At 41.0% G+C, this 12,437-nt stretch overlaps 1 protein-coding gene across 1 annotated transcript in view; it reads left to right on the forward strand.

Annotated features, from left to right (window-relative positions):
- Positions 1-12,437, forward strand: part of OFCC1 (orofacial cleft 1 candidate 1) — a 185,336-nt gene that overhangs the window by 118,786 nt on the left and 54,113 nt on the right. The window contains exon 17 of the mRNA XM_032181084.1: positions 8,212-8,430. Within this exon, the coding sequence (XP_032036975.1) occupies positions 8,212-8,430 (219 nt within the window). The remainder of the gene's footprint in view (positions 1-8,211; positions 8,431-12,437) is intronic.

Consider the following 12,437-nt stretch of genomic DNA (forward strand, 5'->3'; position numbering starts at 1 on the left):
GACTAGTATTGAATTGCCATTTCAACTTGGCAACCTCAGAGTCTTGTTTCCCAATGGCCTGCCAGCTAAATTGGTGTGTTACAGATGAATGCACAGCTCACAGATGGTGTTTGAGCATTTAGAGGCTCTCACAAGTAGATACGTATTTGGTCAGAAGGAAGATTACATTTTTCCTCCAGACAGAGCAAATGTCCTTGGGGATGTTTTCTGTGTCAAGGTAAAAACAGCTCCACACATCAGGTACAAGAGACTCTGTTAGCATAACCAAGAATATTACATATATATACATGTATATATATATATGTATGTATTTTCCTTCTGGATATGTTGCGCTGCTGCTAGTAATGTGAATGAAAAGTTTTATCTTGATTCTCCTGAACTTCTCTAGATACTTTAGGCCTAGCATCTCCTTTATTTTTACCTTTTTTCTTTTCAACTGGGTTGAGCTTGAAGGTGTACTTATGAATCCTGGTGACCTGTAAAGTTCTTCCTCACAGCCTAAACTCTTTGTTTTATTGCTCATGCACAAGTTTGAGTATTTATGCTACTTGCTGTTGGAACAACTTTGTGGATAGCACTGTGTTTGTGAGACCTATACCTCCACTAACATCTCTCATCCTCCCATGTAAGGATTGTGTCTTTTTCTCATTCATTCATTGTTTTTGTATTTACTTAAAATGGTCAGAGGGCAAGAAGTAGGGGAGGAGTTACATGCTTTCTTTTCCTTGACTGACCTATTCATGTCGTGAGGATGAATAACAGGCTGTCCGCTGTTTTTTGTTCCTTTCTAGTATGAAATATAAAACAGAGCTTCTTAAAAGTTCTGCAAGCTGCACTTGAGCTTCCTTGATTCATGTTTGTTCCCAACCACAGTTGGAACTAGACAGACTTTTAACAAAGTCTGTTCTTGTAAGGTTTTCAGACTATTTTGCAAAGCCAGCAGGCTCATGAAAATGCAGTTGAGCATGAAATAGGCAAAGTTTTAGTTGCCTACTTAAACTGCAGCCATGATGATAATCATTTATTGTTGTCATTTTTGTTTTGTTATTGTTAGATGCAGCTCAAAACTGAAATGTGCAAAGCACTGATAGCTCTCTACAAGGAACCACACTGTCCTCCTGCATCACTGCTACTCTGATGAACTTTTGAACCCTCCTTCTTCCTATGCTTCCTTCCCCATCTTGGTAAGAAATCTCTTCTTGGGAATTTCTTGGTTATTCCCTCAGGAAATTCTTAGTTGGCTAGAGGCAGAAAATGGGCTCCTCTATCAGCTGTACGTCTTCGGGTAAAGGGGCTGCTGAGGACAAGAATCTGCTGGTATTCACCAATTTTCTGTTATTATAAGATCTTTTATAGTGAAGGCTGAGTGTTGAACATACTGCAGCTAGCACAGATGTATTGAGAGGAATATGAAGCTCTTAGCAGTTCCTTCCCTTCTTTAATAAACACATCTTGGCGCAGTGATCCACAGTGCCCATCCCCTAGCTTGGAGGGTCTACCCAAGGCAACAGCTGTGTCAGGATACTTCCCTCTGAGCTTTTTGGCACGAACAGGTTACAGGAAACATTCAGCTGATGTGTTTGTTCTGGCTCCTGGCTATGCATGCCTAGGCTGTTGCTGATCCAGAGCTTGATGCCTGCTGGCCCTCTCCTTGTGAGTTGATGCAGCCTGGACCTTGTCAGGGACTCAAACCTGTCTCCCCTCTCCCCAGCCTGGTGAGGCAGCATGAGTGCTGCCAGGTACACTCACATGCTTATGTCATGCTGTTTGAAGTGAACCAAAGCAATTGCTGCAATTAATGGCTGACTACTTTTCCTGTTTTGCAAGCATGTTTACTTCTTAAAGCCTTCCTTTAGTGCTTTTGGATTTTGTATACTTCTGGCAGTTTCTTTTTTCCACCATGTGTGCACCTGAAAAATAAGCCTGCCATGATTTCTAGTATTTCATCTGAATTGTGGTTTTGGATTTTTCAGCAAGCTGCAGAACAAGTGCTCCTATCAGCATTTGGAATAACCAAATATTAGGAATAATCTAATATTCCTTCAGATTTTTGTTGCTTCTCTTACAGCAGATAGTCCCTAGATAGTGCCTGTAAACATTGGTGGTACCCACTTTCTCAGTGCTTGCAAACCAACGAATATGAAGTGTAGCTGTCTCCTGGAAAGAGATGGGCAAAAGCAGTTTTCATCCTTAGCAAATGTTCACTCTGTTTATATTCACTTTGCATATAAATAAACAAAAAAGTAGTATTTTATTAGGAATCCGTGCATAGAATAATGGACTGTAACTCAGCAGAGCTCAGTTCAGAGCTCTGCCACTGGCTTATTGGGCAAAGTCATTTGTGTCATCGCCATATAGCCTGGAATAGACTTTGTAATGCAATATGTGCTATATAAAGAAAAAAATATTATGCAGGAGGAATGATAATAAAATCATTCTAATTATAACACTTTTTTTTTTTTCTTTTTTAAATATTTGTTTGTGCTGTGCACAGTGGTCTGAACCAGACTCCATTCTGTCTTATGCTTCATCAGTAATGCTGTTGTTAACTGGATTCCGTTCCAAAGTCTATGTGTGTTGATATATTTTCTTTAGATGTACCTTCAAATACAACTGTGCTTTTCCATTGAAAATGATAACATTTCATTGTAGTAAATCTGGGCAGCATTTGTTGCATCTTCATTGCTGTTGCAAAGCTGTGAAGAACCTGGACTGATTTATGGGTTTCACACTACGTTTAAATGCCTACCATTTATGGTGATAACAGGGAGGGGTCCTTTTATTTGTAAACTGAGTAAATGTGTTGCACAGATTCTTGAGCTGTGGAAACTGTGATCTCCTAAAAGTAATTTGCATAAAGTCATTCATGTTTGCATTTGCTCTTTAAATATTTTCTCTGGCTGTATGAATATATATAAATATAACATTTATTTTGCCTTATTTTATGCAAAGTAAATAATGGATACATTCAGGACTGGATCCTGAATACCTCAGCTGGTATACACCAGTGTAGTTCTGCAACAAACAGGGCTACATCAGCTGAGAATCTGCCCCTACCATCAGCTGTAAGTGCCAGTCTTTTAGTGCATTATACAAATGTTCACCGTAGTTTGTCAGCAGCAAAGCTGTCACCCAACAGTACACACTGCCTTCTATCAGCCATTACTTTTCTGTCATCATCATCAAGTGTAGCTTAAGAGAATCTGTGCATCGTTTCTCTCCTTCTGAACAATTTCCATTGAAATAATTGACCTGCTTTTATGGTAATTTAGTCTCTGCTATTTGTTACTCCAGCATTTTGCAAAGAAAAATGCAAAACTAATGCCCTAGAACAGAAACATTCAGCCAAATTACTTACCAGTAATCCAAGGAATCATGGATAAATCCATTCCTCAAGAGGCTTCTCCTTTTGAGCTTTATACTGTTTTCACCCAAGGGTTGAGATTTGGTGTTTTTGTGGGTGGAGGGGTTGTTTTATTTTTGAAAGGTAATGCTCATGCTCTCTGCCCTAGAGCAACTTTATATAAATCTCCTCTGAAAAGCATATCTGCCAGCACTGTCACTCCACCCACAAGCTTTCACTAGTAACAGCAGCTAAAAATATTTAAAGGGGCTGTTTCCACTTGTTTGGTGCATTTCGTTCCATGTTTCTGCCTCCTTCTTTCTTCATCACTCAAAAAAGTCAATAAAAGATATAATTTAAGTCTTGTGTTTTGAAGTGACAACCAGCAAACAGCCTTATACCATGATTAATGAGTATTCAGGAATAGTTTGCTATAACTTACAAGTAGGTTGGGGCCTACTGAATTTGTGTTACAGTAAATGGAGAGATTCTGGTTATAGGTTGGGACTTTCACTGAGTCACCAGATATACTATATTTTCCAGTAATTTTTACCACTCCTGCAGATGTTCACATCAAGGTGTTATGCAGTCCTAGGGAAGTACAAGGTAGCACAGAAGTGACACTCAAGGAGTCTGGAGCATCTGAGAAGTTAAACAGTAACAAGGACCTTAGTTTCTGTTAAAAGCTAGAAACTATGATGAACGTGTGTGATGAAAATCATGATGTCTTTTAAATAAATAAAAAAATAAATGCTGTTTTGAAAATCAAAACATACGTTCTTCATACCTAATGAATATGTTTTTCTTGATTTCTTTGACTTCTAGAAAGACTGGCATTCTGTGGAGTTTCTGCATTGCTTTTTTTAGGGGAAAGGTGTACCAAAGTAAAGAGATCGTAAATGTTGGCCAGCTGGTTTAAGCAGGACCATTGTCAGTAGAAGGCTTCTGGGGTTTGATAACAGCTAATGTGCTCTGAATTTCTTTACTCTCCTTTGGAGGTTTGTTGAGTTAGGTGGATTCCCGTGGCTAAGAAAGTCAGCATCTCAGGAAGGATGACAATGCACAGACATTCTGCTCTTTTTCATCTTTGTATCCTGAAAAAGTGCAACTTTTTGGTAGTGATAGTTCACAGGTGGAAACATTAGTTCTAGTGTGACCTCTTGAAAATAGAAGTAGACTGGGAATCAATCTGGGGCTGCAGGAACATTTTGAATATTTTTATTACTGCCTGAATCTTAGGGAAGTTTGGTAGCAATATTTTGTATTGTGTGCTCATTCTGCTTACACAAGCAGCTTCTACACGGGGGTTGAGTTACGGGGTTGGAGTAGTTGTATTCATGAAACTCCTGTGAAAGTACTGATTGCATAGCTAGGTTCTGTCTTCATGAAGCTATCTCACCTTCCCAACTTAGCATTTTGGTCGTTAATATATCTCCATGTTTCTGGTACTCCAGGATCACTGTAAATGGAAGAGACTTGGTATTCTCAGCACTCTATTTTGAGCTGCATGCCCTCTTTCTTAATCTCTGTGTTGGGTAGGAGTAATGATTGATGTCTTGAAACATTTTACAAATAGTATATTGAACATTTCACTCTGGTGTTGCTTGTTTGTAGGTATCTTAATTTAGTAAAGCAAACCCAAATAACCTAGTATCAAAAGACTTTTACATGAAATGAGGTGATGATCTCAATACAGACTTTTGTGGAAAATACATGATTACTTGTTCTCGCAGTACAGAGTTGAAGATTGGCAGTGTTCCCTATAGGATATGGATTTCTTCCATGGGTGAGGCCGGGTGGGACATCTATGTGATTCTGCATGTTTGATGAAGGATAAGAAGAATATTATGAACTAAGATACTAAGACAGTATTCTTTTTTTTTTTCTTTTTTTTTTCTTTTTTTTTCTCTCCCCCTTTTTTTTTTTCAACAAACAACAAAAACAACAAACTATTCAGTCTAAGCTATAAAACTGTGTGGCTACTCCTGCCCTATTAATTCTCCTAAAAGGGTGAATACCTTATGTGTAGATTTGGAGATTTAGACAGATTATTCATTAAATTATTTTTATTCTATAATTATTATTAAATTATTATAAATAATTATTAATTAATAATTATAAATTATTAAAAAGGAAAAGAATTCCTTTATATAAAACAAAATGTAGTACAGTCTAGATTCAGAACACCCAGACTGCCATGCTTATATTAATATAATACCACAGACAATTATATTTCTCATTTTATATTTTTATTTGTTTCTTTCTCACAGAGCATGGACTATGATTTCATAATGTTAACGAAATATGTGTGGTGATGCTTCTGTAGGCCGCTGTGGGTAAATAATTGCAATATGAGGAAAGTGATTCATAACGTAGCTTTAAGCCTTTAAAGTAGGACTTTGTGATTGATTAGGATATAAACAAAGTAGACTGCAATGTTTCAAAAAGCCCTTCAAAGCTGCCGACAAATCAATCTATAGTCACTGGAAGAATCACCAATTTCAGACCAACACATTTTTCTGTGGGAAATTTGGGGGATTTGTGCTTAAGGCCTTATAAGAGACAGATAAACTAATTTTTGTGGTTTTTCCCTCATAACTACACCTCATGTTCTTTGAACAGTCAGGTGAGTAAAGCTTGTGCCTTCTCATGAGAAGAGGTACTGGTCTGAAATATCTTTATATTTTTATATGTAAGATATCTTTAATACCTTTATCGATGATCTGAATGAGGGGATCAAGTGCACCCTCAGTAAGTTTGCAGATGACACCAAGTTAGGTGCATGTGTCGATCTGCTCGAGGGTAGGAAGGCTCTGCAGGAGGATCTAGATAGGCTAGAACAATGGGCTGAGGCCAGCTGTATGAAGTTCAACAAGGCCAAGTGCTGGGTCCTGCACCTGGGGCACAATAACCCCAAGCAGAGCTACGGGCTGGGAGTTGAGTGGTTGGAAAGCTGCCTGGCAGAGAAGGACCTGGGAGTATTGGTTGATAGTCAGCTGAATATGAGCCAGCAGTGTGCTCAGGTGGCCAAGAAGGCTGACAGCATCCTGGCTTGTATAAGAAGCAGTGTGGCCAGCAGGGCTAGGGAGGTGATTGTCCCCCTGTAACTTGGCTCTGGTGAGGCCGCACCTCAAGTTCTGTGTTCAGTTTTGGGCCCCTCGCTACAAGAAGGACATTGAGGTGCTTGAGAGAGTCCAGAGAAGGGCAACGAAGCTGGTGAGGGGTCTGGAGAACAAGTCTTACGAGGAGTGGCTGAGGGAGCTGGGGTTGTTCAGCCTGGAGAAAAGGAGGCTAAGGTGCGACCATATTTTTTTCTATAGGTAACTTAAAGGAGGCTGTAGCAAGGTGGGGATTGGTCTATTCTCCCATGTGCCTGGTGACAGGATGAGGGGGAATGGGCTGAAGTAGCACCAGGGGAGGTTTAGGTTGCATATTAGGAAAAACTTCTTTACTGAAAGGATTGTTAGGCATTGGAATGGGCTGCCCAGGGAAGTGGTTGAGTCACCATCCCTCGAGGTCTTTAAAAGATGTTTAGATGTAGAGCTTAGTAATATGGTTTAGTGGAGGACTGGTTAGTGTTAGGTCAGAGGTTGGACTCGGTGATCTTGGAGGTCTCTTCCAACCTAGACGATTCTGTGATTCTGTGAAAACATGTCTCCTCCTCTTCCTGCACAGGTATCCTGCTCAACACCAAGTGTCAGGACATATATAATGCCAAGAACAGACCCAAAATCCAGGCCTATGGCTGGCAATTTTTTTTACTTTTAATTTATTTTTATTATTTTTTATTTTTTATCTCTCCTGCTTATTCAAATCTAGACCAAGTGCAGAATCCTCTTGAGTTTCTCCATTGCTACTTGTATTTCTGAGAGATATGAGTATTAATTTCTGACTGCTAGAAAAAGAAACATACAGAGCTATCTAAGAAATACGTACATGTAGACAGGAAAATGCTTTAAAATAGTATAAAGTACAGTGCAAATATTGCTGTCACTTCTTCTCCAGTCATATGCTACACTTAAAAAAGCCGGCATGTTTTCTTCCACAAAAAGATCTTTATATTTCTAAACTTTCAGAAGTCTCAATCAATATAAAAAATGGCCTGAGTAAAATGACATCATATTAGTCCTAGAGTCCTGCATCTCAGCTGCTTAGTCATTTAAATCAATGGAAATAAGCATAACAGTTACTTTCAAAAGGTCAAAGAATTTACTGTCTTTTCAGCTTTGAATCAGCTGAGATACTCCAGTTTCTTGGAAATATAATGCCAAGATTGCATCTCTGCATCTCATTTTTTCCCCTCATTGGAAAACAGTGTAGTAATTAGCTTAAAGCGCAAATCACACCACAGTTAGTAGAATACTATACACTGCAAGTTCCCTTCTATTTTCTCTTTCACTTGCAACTAGTTTAAAGAGGAGTTTTAGCCCACAATGTGTACTCAAATATTTGACTAAAGTTCAAACTCCAAAAAGCTCTTCACATTTTTAAATAAAATAAATCGTTGGTCAGTACAAATATGACAGTTATTTTACCATTTTCTCAGAAGGAAAATAAGTGATGAACTGTTCCTTGGAGAGTCATTTATAAGAAAACTAAAATGAAGGCAAAAGTCATTTAAAAACTTGGTTTTAAATGCAATTTGTTGTCTTCTTTGTAAAAGTAGCATGGTTTCTGGGAGGAAGCACAAATCATCTAGACAGCATTGGAAACAAAATTCTTTTTTTTTTTTGTTTCTTGTCAGAGGTGTTGGTCAATCAACTGTTTTGATCGGAACACATTTATCTATATAACAGGGCTTTACTGTGTTTCAATAAATTCCTTACCTGTTCTTCCAATGACTCTTTGTTTTATTTCCATGTTTTCAGCTGCCACTCTGCTGTTGAGGTGAAACTGTCCAGAAGGGTTGCTGAGCATTTCCATTTTGGGGTATGTGCAGCCTTCTCAGAGCTGGGAGCTGCACGCTGGTGTTCCTGGGACTTCTGGCTGCTTGTACTGCTGGTAGTGTTGCTTTGGTTTGTGAGACTTTACCTGCATTACTGTAGCCAGTGGATCTTCCTTAAGACCATCTCTGTTCCAGTTACAAAGTAAGTCCTGTCGCCTTCTCTCTCTGTTGGAATATTTATACAAATCACTTGATTTAAAGCAGTTCCTTTATGTTACGAAGAGAATTGGCGACTGAGACTAAGGATTCTGCATGCAACCAAGATAGAAGCATTTGCAGAGATTCATAGAACAAGGACCACATCCAAACACTAGATGATCTGATATGTAAGTGTGACCCTAACAGAAAGGGGAAATATATCTTAAACTCAGAACACGATGTGTCCATTTGTGTATCTTGTGCCACCCTTACCTCTTACTCCTCTGAGATACCCAACAGATTATGTATCTTCCAAAAGAATAATTTATCATTTTGGATCAAGTATTTCGAAATGCATAAGAAAATGGTGTGGCCTTGAGGTGAGGAGTAGGACATAATCTCTTTGAATTGCTGGAACTCCTAGGACATTTTCTCCGCAGCTGAGATGCGGGCCCCTAAGGAGGAACAGATACTTTCTTCATATTGCCAGAATTGGCCAGACAATTCATCCATTAGTTAACCATCTCCATCTTTGCAGGTTATTGCCGCCAATGAGCTGTCATATGACAATGGTGCACTCCATACAAACTTCTGCCACATGTGTTTTGTGTACTTCATCTGGATCTTTGGATAACTGTTTTTTGTCTAGATCACTTTAAACAACCTCTAGCATGGCTAATTCCCTCAGGTACTGGACACCTCTCTCCATAGTGGTCAACTTGCCTGGATGACAAATAACATCTTCCTTGAAGGGATACCTTTCCTTCATGCCTGGCTTCTGCCCTAGGGAGCCACATTGGAGTACCTGCTGCAGGGGTTGGAGTAGCTACAGGGCCTGTTGCTAGGATGCATCCAGCTACTAAAAAGAAAATTAATTCTGTCCCAGCTCAACTCAGAACAGAAATGCACAGAACTGAAGAGGCATTTAAATCATACTTGATGTTACCAAATTGATCTATAAGTAAAATACTTCAGAATAATTTAATTTTGATATATCAGTTTTACTGTGATGACTACAATGGGTTGACATATTTTAACTATATGATACATTAACTTTAGAACAGGAATGAGAATTCTCTATAGAGCTCCAGGAAAATCATTACATGTCATCATTTGACATAAAAAAAAAAAAAAAGATGGATAGGAGAACAACTCCACAAGGTGATATATACCTAGTTCCCTATATGTTGCTGTGGGGAAGAGAATGGGCTTGTAGAAAAACAAAAACAAAAACAAAAACAAAAAAAAAACTGTTGTATTTAGGGTAGGAAAGATTTTTCCAGTACAAACATTTACATACACACACATATATGTATATTCACTTTAAAGCATCATTAAAAAAAAATAAAAATTGGTAGGTGCTAGTAACTTGCAAATCTGTGACCTGTCTCTGCTTTGAGTTAACTAGGTGATAACTAGGATTACTGGGTAAAATTTGAATAGGGTGTCTGGGCAGACATTGGACAGTGCTGGTTATGGTTAAAGTGGCCTTCTAGATCTTGATGCAAAGCCAGCCATCTCTAGCTTCTGGCCTTGCACAGACCAGGAGGGCTCAGCCAGCTGGCAAAAAAGCTTTTGGGAGGCCAAGCATCAAAAGCATGTGAAAGCAAAGAAACAGAACAGAAGGAAGCAAGGTGTGACAGAAAGGTAGTCATGCTCAAAGACAATAATCACAGCTGTTCCAGACAGTCAGCTACATTAAGGATAATGTTCTCAAGCCAAGATGCCTTGAATCAGCATCTGAATCTGGAGCTGCATTCCCTCAGAACAAGAGATCAAGTTGTACACCCTCCAGTTCCACCAAACACAGTGGTAGCATTCACAAATCAGAACCAAAGTGAATATCAGACCACTTTACCTATAGCTAGGAGCAAAATCTAAGGCACTTCAGTTGGCTTGAAATTTTTGCCTTGTGTTTCAGCATCTGTACATAACTCATAATATCTTTTGCAGTTCCTGTCTACTACAGCACCAGCATATTTACATAGGCAAGCTTTTCAATTCCTTCTTACACAGTGGCTAATATAGGAAAATATGATGAAAAGGACTTCAGGGTTGAGATGAGGACAGGGAGATCACTCAACAATAATTGTAATGGGCAAAATAGAATCATAGAATCATAGAATATCCTGAGCTGGAAGGGACCCTTAAGGATCATCAAGTCCAACTCTTGACACCGCACAGGTCTACCCAAAAGTTCAGACCATGTGACTAAGTGCACAGTCCAATCTCTTCTTAAATTCAGACAGGCTCGGTGCAGTGACCACTTCCCTGGGGAGCCTGTTCCAGTGTGCAACCACCCTCTCTGTGAAGAACCCCCTCCTGATGTCAAGCCTAAATTTCCCCTGCCTCAACTTAACCCCGTTCCCGCGGGTCCTGTCACTGGTGTTAATGGAGAAAAGGTCTCCTGCCTCTCGACACCCCCTTACGAGGAAGTTGTAGACTGTGATGAGGTCTCCCCTCAGCCTCCTCTTCTCCAGGCTGAACAGGCCCAGTGACCTCAGCCGTTCTTCGTACGTCTTCCCCTCCAGGCCTTTCACCATCTTCGTAGCCCTCCTCTGGACACTCTCCAACAGTTTAATGTCCTTCTTGTACTGTGGTGCCCAGAACTGCACACAGTACTCGAGGTGAGGCCGCACCAGCGCAGAGTAGAGCGGGACAATCACCTCCCTTGACCTACTAGCGATGCCGTGCTTGATGCACCCCAGGACACGGTTGGCCCTCCTGGCTGCCAGGGCACATTGCTGGCTCATATTCAACTTGCTGTCTACCACGACCCCCAGATCCCTCTCTTCTAGGCTGCTCTCCAGCGTCTCATCGCCCAGTCTGTACGTGCAGCCAGGGTTTCCCCGTCCCAGGTGCAGGACCCGGCACTTGCTCTTATTGAACTTCATGCGGTTGGTGATCGCCCAGCTCTCCAACCTATCCAGATCCCTCTACAAGGCCTTTCCACCCTCATTCGAGTCCACAACTCCTCCAAGTTTGGTGTCATCAGCAAACTTGCTCAAAATACCTTCTATTCCTACATCCAGATCGTTTATAAAAATATTGAAAAGTACCGGCCCTAAAATGGAGCCTTGAGGGACCCCACTGGTGACCGCCCGCCAGCCTGACGCAGCCCCATTTACCATAACCCAGCATAGGGAGATTTATATAATTTATTACTTATTACTAACAAGCTAGAGCAGTGAGCAACTAAAACCAAAACCAACCAACCAAAAACCTTCCCACCATCCATCCTCTTCTATATACTTCCCCTGAAAGGCACAAGGGAATGGGGAATGGGGGCTGCAGTCAGCTCCTAACTCTGTCTCTGCCGCCCCTTCATGGTCACTTTCTGCCCCTGCTCCCAGTGGGGTCCCTCCCACTGGATGCCATCCTTCCCGAACTGAGCCTGTGGGAGCTGCCCACAGGCAGCAGCTCTTCAAAAACTGCTCCAACATGGGTCCATACCATGGGGTCCATTCGTCAAGAGCAAGCTGCTCCAACATGTGTCCTCCATGGGCAGCAACTTCCACCAGATCACCTACTACTGTGTGGGCTCCTCCACGGGCTGCAGCATGGAGATCTGCTCCATGTGGGACCCATGGGCTGCAGGGGGACAGCCTGCTCCACCAGCCTCTCCACAGGCTGCAGTGCCTGAAGCACCTTCTGCCCTCCTGCTGCACTCACCTTGGGGTCTGCAGGGCTGGTTCTCTCTCCTCATTCTCCCAGCTGCTGTGGCACAGCAGTTTTTTTCCCCCTTTCTTTAAATCTGCTCTCACAGAGGCACTAAAAACATCAACTATTGGCTTGGCTCTGGCCAACAGCAGGTCTCTTTGGCCTGTATGGAGTAGCTTCTGGATTCTTCTCACAGAGGCCACCCTTGCAGGCCCCTGCTACCAAAATGTTGCCATGTAAACCCAATACACTCATATAATCCAGCCTGGTAAGTCCCAAGGATCTAGAATTGTATTGAGTGAACTGAGAGATGAGATCAAAGGATGAGGAGGCAGGAGGAGAAGGCTTTGT

The sequence above is a fragment of the Aythya fuligula genome, chromosome 2 (genome assembly GCF_009819795.1).
Source record: "Aythya fuligula isolate bAytFul2 chromosome 2, bAytFul2.pri, whole genome shotgun sequence".
NCBI classification, from domain to species: Eukaryota; Metazoa; Chordata; class Aves; order Anseriformes; family Anatidae; genus Aythya; species Aythya fuligula.